Source organism: Sceloporus undulatus, chromosome 2 (assembly GCF_019175285.1).
Source record: "Sceloporus undulatus isolate JIND9_A2432 ecotype Alabama chromosome 2, SceUnd_v1.1, whole genome shotgun sequence".
Lineage (NCBI taxonomy): Eukaryota > Metazoa > Chordata > Lepidosauria > Squamata > Phrynosomatidae > Sceloporus > Sceloporus undulatus.
Genome location: NC_056523.1, coordinates 312,461,726 through 312,485,472, shown reverse-complemented (window position 1 = coordinate 312,485,472; position 23,747 = coordinate 312,461,726). Strand labels below are relative to the sequence as shown.

The 23,747-nt window shown below is 41.0% G+C and overlaps 1 protein-coding gene across 3 annotated transcripts in view; it reads right to left on the bottom strand.

The window, feature by feature from the left end:
• CCBE1 (collagen and calcium binding EGF domains 1) overlaps positions 1-23,747 on the bottom strand; it is a 193,148-nt gene that overhangs the window by 22,675 nt on the left and 146,726 nt on the right. For all 3 annotated transcript variants that reach the window (XM_042453923.1, XM_042453921.1, XM_042453922.1), the window contains exons 3-4: positions 13,069-13,121; positions 3,237-3,371 (exon numbers count right to left, since the gene is read on the bottom strand). In XM_042453923.1, the coding sequence (XP_042309857.1) occupies positions 3,237-3,371; positions 13,069-13,121 (188 nt within the window). The remainder of the gene's footprint in view (positions 1-3,236; positions 3,372-13,068; positions 13,122-23,747) is intronic.

The window sequence follows — 23,747 nt, the reverse complement described above, 5'->3', positions numbered from 1 at the left end:
GCAAACTTTGGGCTGTGGCTTTCTTGAATGATTTAATCAGTCCACCTATAATGCGGTCTCCTCCTTTTCTGACTGCCACCCACCTTACCAATCATTATTGCCTTTTCCAGTGAGTCATATCATCTTATGGTACATCCTATGTATGAAATCCTCATTTTTGTTCCACTCTTATCTACCAAACTACAAACTGCACGATTCCTTAGGATGTTGCCATGGCCATTAAACTAGAATCATAGCACTATAATTGGGTAACGTGAAAGAGTCCCTGATAGAAAGCAATTTCCTTTCTTTGTAATGACAGAGCTTGTTTAATGATATAAACAGCAGTTTTCTGGTATATGGAGAGAAGCACAGGGGTATAGACACATTGAGAAAAGGTAGGGAAGAAGCTAGAACTGTATTTCTTTATTAAATGTATACAGATTTTTTTAAAAAAAATCTGACAGAACTTTAGTAGTAATTTATGTAATCAATTTTAGTAGTAGTTTATGTAATCAAGAAAACAGTACCCTAAAAGCATGAAAACTATATAACCTGAACAGCAACATTAAAACATACCTACCTGCAGATAGGAGCACATCTCCTATACATAACACAATGGTAGAAAGTGTAGTCTCTGGAACATAACCCCCAGACAACGTGCTCTGAGGCCACAATAAACTACAGTTCCCAGAATTCCACAGCACTGAGCCAGGGCTATTAAAGCGGTGTCAAACCATATTATATCTCTAGTGTGGATCCAGCCTATGACACCTGTGCTACAATTTATTTGTTTTCTGGATTGATTAATTGCTTAATTAAAATTCCACTTTTCTCCTAGCACATGCCCCAAGGCAGTTTTCAAGAAATTAAAACAAAGTACAGCTTAAAAAAAACTATTATTACAGAGTGTTTTTTTTAAAAATATAAACAATTATGTTAAAAACACAAAATTAAAACAGTTTAAAACACATTTAAAATACATTTTAAAAGATAAAAAGAACAGCATACCCAATTAAAAGCTCCTTCTGACATAACAGGTTAAAAGCTAAAGGCTCCCTCCTCAAATGTGTCTATGGTGTTTATCACACTATACTCTTATAGTGCTACTATTCCACTTTAACTGCTCTAGCTGCCCCCTTTGCATTCTGGGATTTGCCTGAGAATTCTAAATACCCCTCCTTAAAACTGCAAATCCCAGAATGCAACAGGAGGCAGCTAGAGCAGTTAAAGTGGAATAGTAGCACTATAAGAGTATAGTGAGATAAACACCTATGATGGTGATGGGACTGAGGGAAAACCTCCTCAAAAGATCCTAAAACTTTGGAATACTCGTTTAGGGAGATTAAGGGGTTGTACAGACTGCCCCTGATGGGCAGCCTGCAGCCGCCCCTTTTACAGCCAGATCAGGGCCATGACAACTGCACGCCGTGGCCCCAATCTGGCCTTTGTAGGGTGCAATAGCTGCAGCACTGCAGCTTTATGACACTCCTTTAGCACTGCGTCATGCGGATACAGCACGAGAGGAGCGCCGTGATGCTGTGCGCCATGTGATGCAGCGCACTACGTCATGCCAGCCTGGGGGCAGAGCCAGGGCATGTGTCGTGTAGACACTACACCCTGACTCTGCCCCCAACCTGGTCCAAACTGCCAGTGTGCACAGCCTCTTACTCCAATACCCCTACTTGAACCTGAACAGGTTAAAAGCAAAAGGGTCTTCCCCTAATGTGCTTGTAATGGAGGTGGGACTGAGTGAAAGTTCTCCCCCAAAGATTGTAAAACCTGGGCATCTTCTTTTAGGGAGATTCACTTCTATACCGCCTACCTGAACCTGAACTTATTTTTGACTAGACATATACAGAGATGCTGTGCCAATGAGGTGAGGTAGAGAGAGTGCTGAATGTAAAGAAGGGAGACTAGGACCCTGCTTGCATAGGTCAAATAAACTGGCTCCCTTGCCCCCCAGTCCTCTTGGCAGAGAGAATAAATGAAGCAAGGCCCAAATTATGATTGTCGTTCAAATAGACTGGATGATGTTTGCCATGTTCAGCACCAGAACTGGACTATAATCCCCTTATCATGCATTTTAAAAGTTACCTTTTGATCTGGATTTTTAGGGAAGACCTGGAACTCACTGTTGCAATGCTGGGCAGCTGTTTGAAATTAATTCCACTGAGCCGCCTGGCACATCTGCCACTACAACCAGTTTCTCGCTCTAAGATCAGACCGAGATGGCCAACCATGTGATCTGACACTGGGCACTTCATTCTGACCTCAGAGCAAAGTGATCTGTGGCAGATGCACAGGATGGCTCAGTGGGACGTGCATGTGAGCAAACATGGCCATGACTTTTATGCCCACCTGTGCATCTATTTACACAATGAAATGCTATTGCTTTAAATGAAACTTACTCCCATGTAAGGGTGCTTGGGATTGCAGCCTCGCAAGCCGTTTCTGTGAAGGAGTACTTACTCATTTTTTATTCCTGTCTTTTTTATGTTTTTGATAAGCCAAATAACCCAACTTCTTTTGTTTTGGAATTAATTGATCTCTTGCCCAGTTACATTAATGATCCCTCTATGCTATGTTAACACTGGAGCATGATTACTACAAATCATTACTACAAATCACAGTTACATACTTAATGGCTGTACTTAAACCCAGATAATCATGTACAGCAGTGTTGAGGAAACTTCACTCTTGCAGGCCAAGTGCCAGGGCATACCCACTCACAGCTCTGCTTCACATTCTTGATTATTTACTTTGTCTCATACTCTACATCTTACTTAGTTATGCATCTGTAACTAAGTAATGTCCACCAGCTTGACTCCAACTGAGCAAAGATCAGTATCACAGCTATAATCCTAGCTGTCTTTTGCTTTGTCCATATCCATGGCTGATGTGTGCGTCTCAACAGGTTGCAACTGAGATAAGGGGCACCTCAACAAACAAAGGGTTCTCTAACACTGGTGTATTGCAGGGGCGGGCAACTGCAACCCTCCAGATTCTTTTGGTCTACACCTCCCATTGGCCTTATCCAGCATATGTGAAGGTGAGAATTAGGGGAGTTGAAGAAGCACAAATACATCTGATTGCCCACTCTTGGGGTACAGGGTGGCAGCCCCAGAGGAGAAATTACAAGAAAAATGCTTCCACAATTTTTCATGCACAACTGTGAAACCACATGCCATAATACCATATCAATAACAATATTCGGTAAGACCTGGAAATTCCCAAAACAGCATCTTTCCACGCACCTAAACAATAGGGTTTCACCCTGTTCCTGTGTCTTTCACGGTCATATCGGTAACCAGGGTAGCAGGTACATAAAACACGTCCAAAGTTGTCTGTACACTGTTGTTCACAAGGAGCATCTGCGCAGACATCATAATCTAAAGGGATGGAATGTAGTTGATATTAACAACTGCAAATTGCTACAATATTGCAAAAGTAGTGGGGATTATGGGATTATTGTCTTTACATTTCTGAAGCAGTTACAGGTTGAGTCTCACTTATCTAAAATGCTTGGGACCAGAAGTATTTTGAGTTTTGGATTATTTATTTATTTATTTGGATTTTGGAATATTTGTACTTGCCTATAGCTACATAATGAGATATCTTGGAGATGGGACCCAAGTCAATTTGCAACATTTTAAAATAATTTTGTGCATGAAACCAAGTTTGTGTACACTGAATTGTCAGAAAGCTAAGGTAACACTATCTAAATCACCCATGAAAAAAGTTTTGGTTTTTGGAATATTTCAGATTTTGGCATTCCATATAAGGGAGACTCAACCTGTATATTCAAAGTAATTTAATATGGAAAGGTAGATTTTTTAAAAAATACTTTCTCTTTCTGTTTTGGACAAAGAATTATTTCAAAATATTTATTTCTCTGTTTGTCTTGACAGAAAAATCGTCTGTTGCTAAACAGTTGCCTCTCTAGGATGGGGCTGGAAGGTACTATTCTACTAATTGATGGTTCTGTAAAATATATGTGAGAATGTTATCTTTCTACTGAGTTTGTTTAAAGCAAGTACAGTGCTCCCTTGCCTTACATGGGGGATCCGTTGCGGACCCCTCGCATAAGGCAAATACCATGAATGCTTGAGCCCCATTGAAAATAATGGGGCTCATGCATGTGGTGCGGTGCAGCGAGCATGCCACAAGCATACACACATTGCCGGCTCTATCGCACGGCTTTCAGTGTAAGCTGAAAGCTGAGTACAGTGCATCTGCTTATGAAGCAGGTGCACTGTACACTAACCTGACAATGATAATTGTCATAGATAATGATCAGGTGAGTGTTACATTGTTGAGATGATATATCTATCAGTGAATGCATTATATGCTTCCACAATGTTTTTTGCAGATAGATAACTGGTATTTTATAGGATTCAAGGATTGTAGTCTATGATGGCATTGGTGGCTTCTATGACATTGGATAAAGCAAAAGCCTGCTATGAATAATCTGCCCACTATTTGGATTTGCTGACTTAGCACCTGAGCTGATACAGTTCCAATGGATGTAACTTTGGCCCTTGTTTGTCCACTGTTGATGGAAACTTGTCAATTTGTGTACCCTGAGATGTAGACAGGACCTCTGGAGAGGCAAGAGCCACCAGATGTGTACTTGGCTTTCCTAGCTAATTAAACAGGCCAGAGGAGGATTGGCTGAATGGGAAGTGATTAGTGACTCTTTACAACAAGGCAAGATCCCAACGTTCCTGAAGGAGGCTGTGGTGAGGCTTCTCCTGGAAAAAAAAACTTCCCTGGATAGGTCAGTCTCCAAGCTTCCATTTTTGGGCAAGATACTAGTCTCCGGTGGCTTCTCAACTCCAAGGGTTTCTGGATGAGGTGGATTATCTAGATCCATTTCAATCTGGTTTCAGGCCTGGTTATGGGATGAAGAGAGCTTTGGTCACTTTGGTGGATGGCCTACACAGGGAACTGGACAGTGGGAGTGTGCCCTTGTTGGTTCTGCTGGACCTCTCAATGGATTTTGATACCATTGACCCTAGTATCCTTCTGAGTTGCCTCTCTAGGATGGGGCTGGAAGGTACTATTCTACAGTGGTTCCATTTTTTCCTGGAAGGGCGCTTTCAGAGGGTGGTGGATTTCTGCTCAATGTGTGGACCCTCAAGGTTTATTTAACATGTACATGAAACCACAGGGAGAGGGAGTCTGGGTTTTGGGGATCACTGGTGTCACTGGTATGCTGATGATACCCAGCTGTATTACTCTATTCCACCCAGTTCCAAAGAAGCTGTTCTGAATGACTGTCTGAGGTCAGTAATGGATTAAATGAGGGAAAATAGACTTAAATTGAATCCAAATAAAACGGAGGTACTCGTCATAGGCAATCCCAATCCGGGTATGGCGATAAGCTCCCTAGTTCTAGACGGGGTCACACTTCCCCTAAAGCTACTGTGTTCGTAGCTTGGGGGTGCTTCTCAACTCGTTGCTTCACCTGTCATCCCAGGTTGATGCGACAGCCAGGAATGCCTGTTATCAGCTTTGGCTGATACGCCAGTTACACCCCTTCCTGGAATGGGAAAACCTTGAAATGGTTGTACATTTGCTGGTAACCTCTCGTCTCGATTTCTGCAATGCGCTCTACTTGAGGCAACCCTTATGCCACGTTCGGAAGCTGCAACTGGTCCAAAACATGGCAGCCAGATTGGTGACTGGGAGTTCCAAGTTTGATTCTATCACACCTATCTTAAAATCCCTATACTGGCTGTCTATTAGCTTCCAGGCACAGTATAAGGTATTGGTTATTACCTATAAAGCCCTACATGGCCTGGGTCCAGCTTACCTGAGGGAATGCCTCCTTCCATATAATCCTTCCTGTACTCTCAGGTCCTCAGGGAAGAACCTACTACAGTCACAAAAAACTAGACTGGTAACTACTTCCCAGAAGACATTTTCTGCTGCCGCACCTAAAATCTAGAATGATCTGCTGTATGAGATCCACCAACGAACATCTTTCGAGGCCTTTAAGAAGGCAATAAAAACAGATCTCTTCCGGCAGGCCTTCCCAAAGTGATACCCTAATTTCTCTCTCTGCATGCCTAAATTGTTTCTCTTCTCTTCGGACTGATTCGAATGCCTTTGATATTATTGTTTTCTCTTTTTATATGCTGTTACCCGCCTTGATCCAACACAGGGAGAGGCGGGTTATAAATAAATATTATTATTATTATTATTATTATTATTATTATTATTATTATACTGGATGATGACAAACAAATGAAGCTTAATGTAGACAAGACAGATGTGCTCATGGTCAGTGAAAAGAGAGATCTAGGAAGAGGGATCCAGCCCATCTTAGATGGGGTTACACTCCCCCTGAAGGCCCAGGTTACAGTTGTGACCATAACTATGCCTCGTCCTTAAGATGTTGAATCTGACTACAGTAGTATATACCTTGGTTACCTTCTGTTTGAATTACTGTATTGCACTCTGTATGGGGCTGCTTTTGAAAAGTGCTCAAAAACTTTAGGTGACCCAAAGAGCTGCAGCTAGCTTGTTAACTGGAGCTGGCTACAGGAAGCACACAACTGTCTTGTTGTAACAGCTCTGTTGGCTGCTGGTATGTTTCTGGACACAATATAAAAAGTGCTGGTTTTGACCAATAAAACCCTCTACAGCTTGAGTCTCTGTTATTTGAAGAACCCAATATCTTTATGAGCCCTTTAGAGCACTAAGATTGTCTGGAGAGGCCCTTCTCTCCATCCCACCACCTTCTCAGGCTTGTCTAGAAGGAACAAAGAACAGGGCCTTCTTGGTGGCTGCTCCCAGACTTTGAAACTCCATCCTTTGAGTTTGGGTTTTACAAAGTGACTAACATTGGGCTTTTAATGCTGTCTGGTGCTTTTTTAACGGTTTATATATCATCCTTTAATTACTTTTAATATTTTAATGCATGTTTTAACTTTATAAATTGTTTAAATCTAATATTTATATTTTTATTAATGCTTTTGTATAATTTTAAATTTGTATTGTTTTTTAAATTTTGTTAGCGGCCTTGAGTCCAATTACTGGGCAAAAAGCAGGATATAAGTGAATAAATTAAAATAAAATATTGAGTTTCCTCTAGGTTTAAATGTGAACCTGAAATGAACTATCCAAATTGCTGAGCCCTGTTCTTCAAGGATAGGTTTACCACCTTGAATAGCTCCTTTAAACATCATACTAACACCCAGAACAGATTCAATGCCATTTTGACATGGGAACCACCAGCTGGGAGAACTAGGCATAACTGACAGCTGATGCTGAAATAAGCAGTCCACTTCTTTCCTTCCATTCACCCCTCCTTCCTTCAATAAAATAAAATGCATTATATAATATTGGTACAAAGTCAGTTTCCATGCCTCACTACCAATTTACTGCCTGTTCACTATGAGGACAGACATCTTGGAGCACTGTAATGATGCAGTATGAAAGATATGACTGGGCAGAGGAGGAGGTGTCATACACAGTTATTACCATAGATATACAGTCACCACATTTCTGCTTATGTTTGCTCTAGGCAAAATAAGTTGATTGATGTGAGTTAGCTATTGCAATAAGAGGCTTTGCACCCTTCTTTTACAAGGCTAGACCGGAACAGTCAAGGTTGAGAAGCACTGCTGGTGAGAAACATTTGCTACTAGGTCCATCCAGCCATTCATGACTGCTTCCAATGTAGCACTGTTTTTATGAAAATATACTTAAAGGAAAAAGAATTTAGAATTCTACACCATGACTTGTGGATTCCTGCACAAATTCCAAAGACCATATTCTCCAACATGAGCTTGCCTAAATTTTAAGATCTTCAAGGAAGACTTTTCCTTCAGTTCCATTGACACTGGAGATAGATACAACAGGGATATGAGGCAGGACCTTTTAGGAAAATGCTTCCAAAGTCTAGAATTCCTTGTCAAAGAAGGATAGGTTCTGCTCCCTTTCTTTTGTCCTTCTGCCAGCTGGCAAACATATTTTTATTCAGAAATGTCTTTGACATGCAAAGGTTGGGTGTATTATTGTGGATCCATCCAGTTGGGTGTTTTATTGTGTTTTCAATTAATCTGATTTCATGTCAAATTTTTATCAAGATTTTATTTTTAATCTGTACTTTGAGTGCCTTTTTTTTTGCAGAAAGGTGAGATGTAAATTAAATTACTAATTAAAAATATTTTTGATGCATATATCCACACTGACTTTAACTATGATATGCAAAGTAAGTCCCTTTGCTTTCCTATTGGCTGCCATCACACTGAGTGCATATGATGTAATAGAGTCAACTATCTTTTGGGTTTCGCATTCCTACAGTTGTTTCTACCCTCATTTTAGTGACAGATTTTGCAGAGCTGGAGTTCCCAAGTGTTTTCTCAGTATTAGCAACAAAGCCAAGATAGGTGAAGTCACTGACTACATTTGGTTGCCTGCTAAGGTTTTCATTTATACTTTGGTTTTGACCCAATGCATTAACATCAGGCCTGTGTCAGGTTGCCAAAATTTCTAAGACTTTAAGCTGGGTTGACCAGCACATCTGCCTGCTATAAATCAACCCAATAAAATCAAGGTGAGTCTATCCATTAACTACAGCATGTTTTGGTTCACAGCAAGAGTGTGTCAAGTTAAACAGATGCATCTGTCTTGGCAGGATAACACTCAAAACAGTACAAGATCAACCCTCAGCTGCCAAAGTAGAGAATGCATGACCCATAAAACACTACTCTTTTGAATAACACATATTAAGTGTAAAGCTTTAATATATGATGAACAGGCTGAGCTCATCTATACAGTATTACAAAAGAGGTGCAAATGGCCCCATATGTGTTAAAACATGGCTGTCATCCTGTTAGTGATTTGCAATGGCATAAGCCCAATTGACACCATCATAATTTGTTGCTCTTTTTTCCCCTTCATTATGGAGAACGGAATTCCTACTGACCTTGTGCAAAGCTCAAAATGTCACCCAAACCCTATTAAAACCATTTGCCTCTATAGCAGAAGTAGAACAATGACATCATCTGCTTCGACCTCCAGAAGATGGATGGTGTTATCTTGACAAATTATGTCATTGGCCCTTTACAGACCACCCGAAAAGGGGGTCTGCCGGCACTTCTGCTTGCTCCGTGAGGGAGCTGCAGCTTCCATACTGCGGGGCTCCTTTGCAGAGCAAAATGAAGCCGCTTTTAGCTGTGCTGTGGAAATTACGCCACAAGGCACCAACGGCACACTCGTGGCATCATTTCTGCCATGTGGCATGCGGACGCTAGGCGTCTGTGACATCAAGATGGCGGTGCCCATGTAGAATGGGCGCCACCATTTTGTACGCACCGAGCGCGTACTAGGGTTAGGGGCGTCTGGAAAGGACGCCACTTTCTAACTCTAGTACGTGCGTGGCACATACTTTCTGCCCATGCGGAATGGGCCATTATTTTGCATTTGGCTACAGGAACATAGCCAGACGCTTCTCTGATGCCCCCTGCACTCCATCATTTGCTAAAAGGTTGTCGGGGGGGAGGGGCAGAGTCCTGCTGCTAAAATATGGGTTCAGGAAGGGGTAAGGGGAGATGTAGTGTAGTTCCATATGCTGAACTTTTAATCCAGGATCTCAGCCCACATATAAGATGCCCTTAAAAGAGAACATGTGGCACTCAAGGAGTTGTTGGACTACGGCTTCTATTGTATCTGGCCATTGGTTATGCTGGATAAAGCTGATAAGAATTGGCCTCCAACAACAGTTAGAGAAGAGTAGGCAAATACAGACCTGAGGCTACATGTAATCTTGCCATTGTTTTTGCAGCCCTTGACCCCCAGATTCCTTGGACTGCCCTCTTCCCAAAAGGGTGACCTGATTTTTCTGGAAGTCTCTAAAAGAAATCATCTTTAAATAGGTTAAAGGCTTATCCCTGCCCTGTTTAACATAACAAACAAACAAACCCTGTGAAGTTGAAGGCTTTTCATGGCCAGCAGCCATAGTTTTTTGTGGGTTTTTCAGGCTATGTGGCCATGTTCTAGAAGACATTTCGCCAGCATCTGTGGCTGGTATCTTCAGAGAATGCTTGCCTGGAAAGGCAGGAGTGATTTGCATGTGTATTGTTCTGTTGCTAATGGCAAGCCTCAGGGTGGGAGGGTATGCAAAAGAGGCACCCTGCTTTTCAAAACCAGAAGTAGACTTCTAGATACTTTCATTTTTTCCTGGTTGCTTGTTTCTGATCTAGAGATCCATAGACTGTGAAGCCCTGTGCTAAAGGCCTGCCTTCTAAGCAGTGGTGCAGTCGTCAATTTTAAAGTGCAGGCCCTCAGCAATATATCAGATTCACAGAACGTCCAAAAGTACAGGTGGCTTTTGATCTAAAACGATTTCCAGCAGCTTCAATTGCATCTGCTAGGAACATGTCTTTTGTAACACTACCCACCAAATACTATGGATTACAACAGGGATAATTCATGATATATTGCTACAGGGAAAATCCACTCTTTCTCCAATTACTGGGGGATTGCTGCTAAACCAAAAAAGAAAAGAAAAGAACAAAAAAGAAACAAAAGAGTCGAAGCTGAGCACCAGAGAAATTCACAGTCATTGCTAAGCAAAAAGTTTCAGGGCTTTAGCCCTGGTTCCATTACACCACAGCTTCTAAGCAGCTCTTCATGTTGTTGTTGTTTCTGACTTCAAGTTGTTTCTGACTTATGACAACCCTAAGGCGAACCTATCATGGGGATTTCTTGGCAAGTTTCTTCAGAGGGGGTTTGCCATTGCCATTCTCTGATGATGTGAGAAGGTCACCCAGTGAGTTTACATGGGCAAGCTGGGATTCGAACCCTGGTCTCCAGAGTCCCAGTCCAATACTCAAACCACTACACCATGCTGGCTCTAAGCAGTTCTTCAGCATAGCTGAATTTCCCAAGGGTGGATTCAGGAGAGTGTGGAAGAACCGAGTTAAACAATGGCAGAGAGTGGCATTTAGATGGTATCTTTCCTTTTGATGTGGGGAGTCATGAGCATGCCCCTGGCAACAGTGGCTTGGGGGAAAATGAGAAGAGACTAATCTCAAATGTCCACTTCATTTTATTAAGCCCAGCATGTTTCATGATTTGAAATAAAAACCAAGAGCTGGTAAAGGCAAAATTACTTGCTTTGTTCAAAATATCTTAAAACATAAATCTATGCATGGCAGGTACAAAATGCAAACATCTGAAATTTTGAATCTGCTTGCTTGTAGTTACTTATTTATTGCAAAGGTCCCTAAAGGATGAAATCTACATTCACATTTGGAATCCATATTCCAAAATCTGCTTCTGCTTGATATAATGAATATCACTCATAGGAGGGTGTGGGAACATCAGTAAGCTGCTTTCTGGGCAACAGGGGAACAGACCAACATCAGTGTGGAAATTCTGCGTTGAAGCCAGGAATGCCACCATTTATTGTTGTTGTTTTGGTTGTGTGCCTTCCAGTCGTTTCTGACTTATGGCAGTCCTAAGATGACACCATCATGGGAGTTCTTGGCAAGATTTGTTCAGAGGACAGACTTCCCCTTAGGCTGAGAGCATATGACTTGCCCAGTGGGCTTCATAGCTGAGCTGGAAATTGAGCCCTAGTCTCAGGCTAACACCCAAACTGCTACGTCACACTGGCTAAAATAGCTGTGTCATGATTTAAATCAGGGTGGGGAAAGTAAGATTCCTGAACTCCTCCAGAATCCATTATTTTTCAGTTTTCTGCCCCCAGATGCCCTCAAGAAGTCATGGGTTGCACTTTTGCCACATTTTGGGAGTGGTGACAAGTCATTTACGTCAAGATGAGGCTTTAAAAAAAAAAAGCCAGTAGGGACATTTAAAAGCATTTTTTTTCCAATTTGCATTTTTAAGAGCATTTAACCCAATTCTCTGAGGGACTAATGTGATACCCCAACACCTCACAATTGCACATCTCACTGTTAGACAGAAGGCACAGAAATGCTACCCATAATCTCTGTCAGCATTCTGGAGTGTTACTTTTGGATACCAACTCACAGAAACCACCAGCTATATAGTAGCCATGCTTTCTGGAGAATTCTGGCAGTTGTGCTTCAAAAAGTAACATTGCCAAACTTTGATACATCTCCAGATGGTCAAAAGGTAGGAGTGCAATGGTAAATGTAACTGAGGGATATAGGCCTGGTATAGACTAGTGCTATGCGCTGGCCTGGGGCCAATTTTAGGGCTCGGGAGAATGGAGTGTCCGCACGCTCCCGAGCCCTACCGTGCCGCCGGTGCCATCATGGCTTGCTGCCATCCACATGGGGCCACCATGATGACATATGCATGGCGCAGCATCTAAATGCTGCCACGCTGCATGTACATCATCGGTGCGCATGAAGGTGGCAATGGCGTCGCAGGTTCTTTTTAGGGCTCTCGGAGGCCATGCTGTTTGGTTGCTGTGGCCTCCGTCAGGAGTAGAAAGGGCCAGTGTCTGGCTGCCCCTTTCTCCCCGTCTATCCAATCCCTTATTTATACAAATGAGTGTCATAAAGTGGCGACTATGGAGAATCAGAAGGGAATTCTAACCCACATTCATCAGGTGAATATTCACAACTATGAAGTCAGACTGGAGAATGTGGATGTGACTGTGACCATTAGGCTTGGCTGTCCATATACACCAATGACTTACATGTCAGTGGGATATTGTATTGTAGTCCAGGCTTTAAAAGAAAAAGAATTAAACAGCTGACATTTTTGCTAATATTTTCCAGAGAGGTTTTGGAAGGTGTGTGTATATATGAAGTACTCAAGGGCTGAAAAAAGCCCTACAAGATGTATGCAGAGAGAAAGACAAAGACAGACAGACACACACACACACTAGTGTTGGCAGGAGTTTTCAGTTCAGTGGAGCAGTGAATCCATACAAGCGTGGAACTATCCAAAGTGCTGAACCTTAAACCCAAATGATGTTCAGAACCTTGGACAGCATCCTCAAAAGTCAGACCAGACTCACTGTCCCACCGATATTTAACAAAGTAAATTATTGATCTTGTATGTATTAGTAGCACAGTTAGGCAGTGTTGCTGCAAAGACAAAAATGGGGAAATTAAGAACCATTTAACTACATACCTTCAGGAATACATTGTCCAAGAACAAACTTATAACCCTTACAGCACTTTTTCCTGTAAAGAGAAACAAAAGTATACGTGAAAGAATCAGTAAGATGCTTGTCCTATGCATGTTTCACAAAAGTAAAAATCCTCTTGAATTCAGTAGAACTTTCTAAAAGTAAATAGCAGCACAATGAATTTTGGCATCATGTGATGTGGGAAAAAGTAATATTTTCACTTGAAAGCAAGGGGTATGGACTGCATGCACCTTACTTTCCAGGTAAATATAGCTCCCGGAAGTGTGGCCCAGCTTTAGAACAAGGTTTACATTCTCTCATGCACCTAGCTTTAAATGCTCTGTTCAAGGGGGCTGTAGGAAATTAAAATAACAGACCACACAGATAGATCATACCACCCAATACAACTTGGAGAAGCATAACAAAATCCCCGCAAAAATCCAACAGGCGACCCAGGACAGATGCTAGTGGTGGGCTCTGTTAGAATATGGTGTTATGGCAGCTATCCAAGTATTTCTGGTGCTGAAGCCAAGCCTAGGTACAGAGAAAGCCATACCCATTTACAGGAATAGGAACTTGATAGAGTTTATAAGAATTTGATAGACCAAGCTTGAAAACGTGCTGACTGTAGAAACAAGTTAAAATTTTGGCTACTGCGACTTACAAAATGCACTGCTATAAATTGCTGTCCAAAGGGGAGAAAATAAAATAGATTAGTAACATATTTTTACCCACATGCTAAGGGATTAGCATAACATGTGGTCTCGCTGTTCTACAAAGAGGTCCCTTTAGATATGAACAGGATTCTAAATGATGTGAGATTTTTCTTTTTCAACCAGCTCAAGATATGAACATTTTCCGGATGAGGGCGAACACCCATGTGTTTCTAATACTCCATAGTCTGAAGCAAGCCATTTATATTTTGCATGGTATATCTAAGAAGAGGGGGAAGCAAGACATAGCAGTCTTTCAAGCACACGTTAATGACTAAAACATCTGATAAGAAACTTACATTTTTTTCTTAATTAAAACTGGAGGCACCCCACATTCTTTGCTTTGAGAGCACGCACTTTATTCGTTTGTGCTTTCAAGTCATTTCCAACTTAAGGCAAGCCCATCACAACTTAAGGCAAGCCAATCACAGGGTTTTCTTGGCAAGATTTCTTCAGAGGGGATTTGCTCTTGCTTTCCTGAGAGATTATGATACCAGTGGGTTTCCATGGCTGAGCAAGGATTTGAACCTTTGTCTCTAGAGTCATAGCACATTGCTTGAATGTATTAGTAGGGCCAAAAGGGCCCACTTCCAACTCCCTGCCCCATGCAGCTTTATTTCAGAGTAAAGCCATGTGGGGTAGGAATGGGAGGGTGCTGGACCCTCTCCCTCCTTGTCCTCTGTGGCTTTACTCTAAAGTAAAGCTGTACAGGACAGGGACAGGGGGTGCCAAGGTGTCTCCCTTCCTGCTGTGTGCTGTGGCACGGGGCAGGGAGCACTCACCGGGTGCCACCCCCTTCTGTGGTATCACCTGGTGAGGTCTGAACCCCAAACTCCTTAATGACACTACTGCTGCCAGATGTGAAAGAGAGATGGCCATGGGATTTTCTGTCTCAGATGTTGAAAGAACTGGAACGGATCTGCAGACAATATATTTCATAACTCTGGGAGAGGCATTATTTGCTTCTCTTTCTCAGGCAGAAATACACACATGCTTAGCAATCTCAGTCCTTACATAGTTTCCCTTGATTATAATTAATATTGCTGAGGAATGTGAAACCAGCAGAACATAGTGAAAAACACACTCACTTTCAAAAATGGAAAATGAGATATTTCAGTACATTGTGGGAGAAGGGAAACAAACAAAATCTGGCAGTTTAGTGGACCAAGGAACGAGGAGTTAACTTTCAATGCAGACCTGTTTATTCTATGGAAAATCTCCATAGAGCCTTTCTTGAGCTTTTAATCAAAGAAATGTAATGCAGCAAAGTTGCTTAGGAACTGAAACAACCCCCATATAAAATAATGTTGAAAAAGCTTTTTCAATTTTAATATTTATACTGAAGCTTAATTATAACATGAAACACAGCAAAAAGAAAATAACAACATATAACACATTTTTAAAAACCACAATAACAGAGACCACTAACATGACCCTTCGCCTTCCTACTCAATTCCTCTGCTTCCCACACACCACTAATTGTGTATATTTAATTTTTATCTAAAATTATTCCTTTCTAACTCTAACTTTCTAACTTTTACCCTTACATATATAACTTTTAATATAAATAATCAAAATAATGAACCAGAAGAAACTTGCTTAGCAATGACAACCGTTTTAAGACAGAAAATCTAACAATATAATGTGTATGAAACAGGATTCATTTAAATACTGTGTACAAAGATAAACACATCTGAGCCAAATGAGTCTTCTTTGGTAGTACAGTAAGGAACAATGGATCTCCACAGCCATTCAAAATATGAAAAAAGTATGGAGAAAGAATGATATGAATAATATTTTAATACAAGTACAATTGCAGAATCAGTAGAACCTAAAAAATGTAATTCTCACTTCTACAAAGCCATTAAAGGCATAATCAGTGCCCCAAATCCATGGATTCAACAATCCATGGCTTGAAAATATTCAAAAATTATAAATTCCAAAAAGCAAACCTTGATTTTGCTATTTTATATAAGGGACATCATTTTACTATGCCATCATATTTAATGGGACTTGAGCATACATGGAGTTTGGGTCCTTGAAGCAAACCACAGGGATATAGCAAAGGCCCACTGTATAGGAATCATATCCAGGGTTTCAGTCTGGCAATTCCCTATAAGTCAGTACAGATAGCAAAATATCATAATAGAATAGGCAAAATATTTGCATTTAAAAACCCATTAGACAGAAGCTGAACTTTTGCAAATGATGATACAAAGCCAACAGATCCAGAAAGGAAAGATGCTTATAAAAGGTGACAGTCCTAGATCAAATACACAACCCCAGTGCTTGACTGCAGTCGTGCAACATGACAAGCCATAGATCCTTCTCACCCCTGGTTGACTGGATATAAACAGAGTATTAGTACAGGTAGCCCCATTGCTCCCATTTGCAGTAAGAGTGGCTAAACAAACCATGGAGCAAATCTGTGGTTTGAAAATTTGGTCATCCAAATGTGTGCATTCAGGTTTCTTGTTTCTCTTTTGACAAACCAAAGAAAGAAATAATGGGTTCTTTCATTTGTTTGCTGGGAACTAATCTAGAGTCAACTGTGCTTTCACTCAGACAAGATAAATACAGAGCAAAGCAGAGCTCCAATGTCCCCACTTCAATGGCGAGTGTTTGGGCAGCATGTATTAGCACAAGGGTTCCAAGCATAAGGGTGGCCAAATGGAGAAGAAAATAAGGTTCTAACATCATGAGTAGTCGCATGGAAAAGCGAAACTCATTATGAGTTGTAGCTTGTATGAGAATTCTATAGAAATTCAGCTTCTCACAACTCTTAAATGTACAAGTGCCCTGTCCTGCTCTTTGTGTGGCCACCCTCACTGGCCATAACCAATAAACTGGAGTGATGAGGGTTGCTAACTGTTTTCAAGTCAGTTTTGTCTTCTGATGACCTTATGAAAGATAGGCATCCAAGTCACCCAGTTATCAACAGCTCTGCTCAGGTCTTGCAAACTTGGGGTTGTGGCATCCTTGTGTCATCTGGAATGTGGTCTTCCTCTTTTCTGACTGCCTTTGCTCTTGCCAAGCATCATCTTTTCTAACATCTTCTCATGATACAGTCAAAATACAACAGTATCAGCTTAGTCATCTTGGCTTCTAGGGAGAGTTCAGGACTGACTTTTTCCTCTAGGACTCATTTATGCTCTTATTGTCTATGGCAGTCCATAGCACCCACTGAATTTTACTCCAGTTCCACATTTCACATGAGTTGATTCTCTTCCTATCAGCTGTCGTCACTGTCCAACTTTCACTACCACACACAGAAATCAGAAATATAAGGGCACAGGCAATCCTGACATTTCAGTCATATATGTTCACCCCTGAGGCTCTTGTCTAGTTCCTTCATAACTGACCTTCCAAGTCTTAGTCTTGGTCTGATTTCATGACTGCAATCTCCATTTTGATTAATGACTGAACCACGATATAGAAAATCTTTGACTATCTCAATGTCTTAATTGTCTACTTTAAAGTCAAGTAAATTTTACTGGCTAGTCACCGCATGTCACCACAGCCATCTAGACACATGTTATTGGCTTTCTATGGAAAAAAAGCCACATAACTGTATTCCTCCTGAAGAAAAAGCCTCTATTATCAACCCAGGCAATTTTCTCTCTATTCCTAAACCTGCCAGACATACAATCTTGCCTTGATTGCATAAGCAGCTTTGACAAGTCATGTTTTGAGTGCACAGGACAGTGCAACTCTTTAACCTGATACACACAGTTCTAAATTGCAAGGTCTAATGTGACCTCTGGCATTCCTCATGCCAATTGTGTTTCCCAGAGGCAATTTATCAAAATGACTGACAGCAAAGCGGGCTATTACCAGATGTGTTTTCTAGGCAAAAGCAACTGTCAGACAAGACGAAACAGGCTGACCAGCATTTTCGCACCAAATTACTGGAGCTCACTTTTGTAGTGAGAGGAAAGCAAGTTGCTATTGGTCTATTCAAATGCTTTGATGGTGGTTCCAAGCACTGCATATTTAAGTATCTCATGTTCACATTGCACAACTAAGTTCTGGGGATTTTTTATGTTCTTTAAAATATACACTCATAAACATAAGGTAGGGGTAGGAAGCATGCAACTCTCCAGAAGATGGACTGCAATTTCCAAACACTTCTAACTATGGGTTACTCTAGGGTTGCTGGAAATTGCACCTCAAAAATCTAGAGGACTGCATGATTCCACAACCAATGCAATAGGTGAAGGTGACAAATTTGCTGCCATTTCTTGTGCCACAAGCACTTGGTGGTGCTTAACCTAGGGTTGCTGCTACATGCGAAGTTGCTTGTGATACTTTCAGAGTGGTGAACTCTCAAATAATCAACCATTTGTTTAGTTCAAAGCAGCAGCTACTGGACACTGAGACTTGTCAACTGACCGACCAATCAACCGACCGACCAACCAACCGCTAAGACTTCAGTCTTCCTGAGCATACCATCTTGGACCTCAGAACAGTGGTCCTTGAGCTAAAATAAAGCAAAACAAATAAAAATCCCCTACAAATGGAAATTGGAAAGACAAATAGCAGAACTGGAACATATCCACAGATCCCAATCCATCAATACTGGGTTGAACAGAGACAATAGTTTCCTGGCACATTGCATACTTTATAACACTAGCTAACTCATGGGGGCTCTCCTGGCCAGTTTATCACATCTCCTTTCTGGTTCCCATGCTAAATTCTAAAACTCCCATCACCATTCATAGGCTTATCTATTCACCTTGGCTTTAGGCAACATCCTTCCTCCTGCCTTCTCCTTCAATGACCATCATTAAAACTGAACTTGTCACCTCATCTACATAACCACAAGTTTTGAACCTCTACTGCACACACAGCCTGCTTATATAGATCTGTCCCTGGACTATCCACTTCATGTGTCTGAGGAAGTAGACTCAAGTCTATGAAAGCCCATGCTACCAGCTTCTTTCTTTCAGTTGGCTTCAGTGGTGCTACAAGATCTTCTCAAATAACTATGGAAATGTAAAGGAGTGTCCCTTTTAGTACAATATGTATTTGTAAAATGCAGCTTATTATATGGTGTATTTCCTGTGAATCTGAAGGAAGATACATTTTCCATTGAAAAGCAGTATAATATATTTGCTCAAACTGATTTTCAGGTCTGGAGAGTTGATCTAATACCTTTGCTCTTACAGAATTTTAGGTGCAAATTTTTGACAGAAACAATTATAGTTTTTGAATAAATCCATGCATATTTATTGAACCAAGAAGTTGCACAAAGCTTATTTATTTTAAGTTTACATCAAAAAATTCTTACTGTAACCTTTGCTTCTTTGCCCAGAATTAATATGGGCATCTGCAAGCATGTCAGGTAACTAATACAGTAGCTGGTGAGATTTCAGCAATAATTCACATGCAAACTGATTGAGATAGCTCTGCTGTTTCAAATGACCTAACTGAAAGCTGACTTTTTTTCTTTTTTTGCCTTGGGATTTCTTGGGAGAGAAATAACAAAGTCCTGAAATAACTGTTTGTTGTCTTTCTACACTCAATGGGTTGTATCCAACAGTGTCCTTCCATTCATGGAAGACCCTTTGAAGTAGCAGGCGCTTCTGTGTACAGAAGTCACAGGAGAGGGAACAATTTTTGCTGATTCTCCACTCTTCTCCCAACAGCCTCCCCATCTGCTCCAGATGCCCTTTTGGAACTGTAGGGGGGACACTGCAAGAGAGAAAGGATATTTGCTAAAAATAATTTCTTTCCCAGGTCATTCATGGAAGTCTCTGCTGGATCAAACAATTATTCCATGAACAGAAGAAAAAAAACAGCATGGGATACTTCCCAATGTTACTTTCCCCATCATTTACAGGCATTTCTTACATCTGTTATAACAAGAACTTCCATAAGGGAACCAAGGCAGTGGACAGAGTGAGATCTTACATTATGCTTGCACAGTGTATTTCAATACACATAAAAATGCATGGTGGTTGTACTACACCACTTTCCTGTGGAATATTGACACTGCACAACCCTAACCCAGCCCTATGAGCTGGGAGCAGAAAGGCATTGGAAGCCAGTGAACATGACAAAGCACTGGCAAAATATATTTATACTGCTGAATCCAAGTTAGCAGTCTTTCGGCTATATTCTGGACTGAAAGAAGTTCTTGGCCATTTTTAGAGGCAATCCCTATGCAGTGCAGGAATCCAAAGCAAGGCAGTTTTAAAATGACTGGAACTGAAGCAGAAATTCTTGGAGGTTCAAAACGCAGAGGGACGATACAAATGTTCTTCTTGCTATCTTCCAACTCCTAATTAGTCCCAAAGCCAAGTTTCCTTCCAAGTCTGTAAATCCATTGCCTTGCTGATGGCACTTCGTCAGCTATTTGTCTCAACAAAGGTGAGCCAGAATCCAAAACTAATCACCACACATCTGTCCAGACTCTCTTGGAATTCTTAAACTTCCATGACTCTTCAGTTGCAACTCCAGTTTCACACAAAAATGCATACTAGAAAGAAAGCCATAAATTCCATTTCACTAACAAATCAAGAGCGAGAGGAGGAATTTGGAGCTGTGGTCACTCTGTTGCTAGGTCAACCACGTTAAATAGTAACAAGCTGATGATTTATTGAATATACTCCAGTTCAGTTTAATGCTGTATCTTTCATCAGTGGAATCACAAAAGTGTTACACAAGTGACAGCTAATAAAATCTCTTCCAAAACAGCAATTAAAACTAAACCAGCCAACATATGTGCACACATGCATATGGAGGCACACTGAACAGCACAGCATGACACACCATGATGTCCAAGATCCTGTTTGGGCACTAACACAGTGTAACAGCCCATTAGTATATCTTGATTTCAGTAAGGCCTTTGACAAGGTTCCCCATGACATTCTTGCAAACAAGCTTGTAAAATGTGGGCTAGACAAAGGAACTGTTAAATGGATCTGTAATTGGTTGACCGGCCGAACCCAAAGGGTGCTCAACAATGGCTCCTTTTCATCCTGGAGAGAAGTGACCAGTGGGGTCCCACAGGGCTCTGTCCTGGGCCCAGTGCTATTCAACATCTTTATCAATGACCTGGATGACAGAATTGGGAGCATACTTATCAAATTTGCAGATGACACCAAATTAGGGGGAATAGCTAATACCCCAGAGGACAAGATCAAGATTCAAAATGACCTGAATAGACTAGAAAGCTGGGCCAAAGCTAACAAAATGAAATTCAACACGGAGAAATGTAAGGTATTGCACTTAGGGCGGAAAAATAAAATGCACAGATATAGGATGGGGGACACCTGGCTGAATGAAACTACGTGTGAAAGGGATCTAGGAGTCCAAGTAGACTACAAGTTGAACATGAGTCAACAGTGTGATGCGGCAGCTAAAAAGGCCAATGCTATTTTAGGCTGCATCAATAGAAGTATAGTGTCTAGATCAAGAGAAGTAATAGTGCCACTGTATTCTGCTTTGGTCAGGCCCCACCTGGAATATTGTGTCCAGTTCTGGGCACCACAATTCAAAAAGGACATTGAGAAACTGGAGCGTGTCCAAAGGAGGGCGACAAAAATGGTGAAGGGTCTGGAAACTATGCCCTATGAGGAACGACTTAGGGAGCTGGGGATGTTTAGCCTGGAGAAGAGAAGGTTAAGAGGTGATATGATAGCCCTGTTTAAATATTTGAAAGGATGTCATGTTGAAGAGGGAGCAAGCTTGTTTTCTGCTGCTCCAGAGAACAGGACCCGGAACAATGGATGCAAGCTACAGGAAAAGAGATTCCACCTGAACATTAGGAGGAACTTCCTGACAGTAAGGGCTGTTCGACAGTGGAATGCACTTCCTCAGAAGGTGATAGAGTCTCCTTCCTTGGAGGTCTTTAAACAGAGGCTGGATGGCCATCTGTCAGGGATGCTTTGATTTGGATTTCCTGCATGGCAGGGGGTTGGACTGGATGGCCCTAGTGGTCTCTTCCAACTCTACTTTGTCTCTGACAAAGGTGGTATCTGCATGGGACAAAATACCCCAGCAGGAGCCTGGGGTATTCTGGCCCAGAGCTGCCCCAGCCTCCTCCCACTAGCTTGGCACTCCATTATGATACCAGGAAGCTGTATGTACACATGTCTCACTGTGCCACCCGCCACAGTGCATCACTCATTCTGAGGTCAGAATGAAGGGCTCAGTATTGATCACAAGGCTGGGTGCCCTGTTCTGTCCTCAAAGCAAGAGATTTGTGCCTATATTAGCATTGGTGGGTGGCACAGTGGGATGCATATGTGAACAACTGAATGGTGTTGCAATGGAGGGCTCTAGTTCTTTTGGAAAGATCCAGAGCAAAAGGTAACGTTTTAAAATACTGTACGTCATAAGGGTGGGATATACCCCAGTTCTGGTGCTGAACGGCCAAAAAAAGCCAATCTTGGAGAGGGAACTCAAATCTAAACTAGAAATTCATTTATGTTTCATATATGCCTTATACACACAGCTTGAAGGTAATTTTATTTACAGTATTTTTAATAACTTTGTGCATGAAACAAATTTTGTTTACATTGAACCTTCAGAAAGCAAAGCTATCATGATCTCAGCCACCCATATGGACAATTTTGGAGTATTTTTGGATTTCAGATTTCTGTATAAGAGATACTCAACCTGTTGTAAATAAGCACATTGCTGCTGTTATATAACTACAAGATCAACAACAATATGAGTTTCCCTGTGCTCAGGTTACATAGAGATTCAGTTTCCAGAGAAATCTTAAAAAGTCTTAGTGTTCATATGGTTCACAAAACGGCACTAGCATTTTAAACGTAACGCAAGTGATAATTACTTGTGGCACTTGCACAGTCACTTTAAATAACACAGTCATGGCAGAAACAATACTGAAAAGTTTAACCAGTTACTGTATATTTGAATGCTCAGAAAATGTGTAAAACATAACTTTTGAAAAGAATTTAATGGTAGTACATGGCAAATGAAAAGCATATGTGTTTATTACCCCAAAAAACCTGATTATGCCCTAGGAAATTTTGAGTTCTCATTTTTCTTTCCACAAATTTCAGGGAATTCCCTCTTCATATTCATCTGTTTCTGACAGTTAAGAGTTCCATGCTTATCTTAACATAAATTTAAATAATCATGAATCAATGTGGCACTGAATGAAAGATCTTGGCAGTTCCCCGCAACATGATGCTCTTTTAAAACCACAAGATGCCATTTAGAATCTATCTTATCCCTTGAGAGAAGCCAAGAGAGTCCTCCTGGGTAGTGTTTGCTTACTTACAGTCTGTTGAAGTTAGACGGTAGACCTCAGACTGAAAAATGTAAAGGAATTTTGCTCTTTGCTCATTCAATGAAGGTTAAGTGAAATTTATTACAAACATTGGAACATACATATCAGTAAAGAGAAAGATAAAACTACTAAGTTAGACCTGTGACAACTTAACCTTCCAAGTTATGTTAGCTATGCCTACCAATTCTGAGTACAGAGTCAATGAATAGATGGGAAAATGCATTTTAAAAGATCTGTTTTAATAGAAAGGTACTAATTTTTAATTTTTTGTTTCTTCAGATACAATCTAGAAAAGAAAGGCACGTGTGCACACACAGACAAACAAATGTGCCAACTCATAAACCCACTGCCTGTACATGCCGTTCACTTGATTTAACACTTAGAATTTCACATCAAGATTGGTCCAGGCTGAATTTGCACACTCACCTCAGTTAACTTAACAACACACACATTTTGAAAGGATCATTCAAGTATAATTAAACAGAGTTAAATCTTTTCAAATGAAACACAGTTCATAAATACAGATAACCCTTATTAAAAGATGCATCCAGACTGTCCATAAAGTCCCTGATTTTGTCCCTGTACTGTGAGATGAGAAATATTCTGCAAAATAAAATTGGAAAGAACAGCCACAAAAATTTTCTAGTATTTTTAATCAATCTGGATATGTTCAAACTTTAGAAATATTGGGGAGGGGGATACT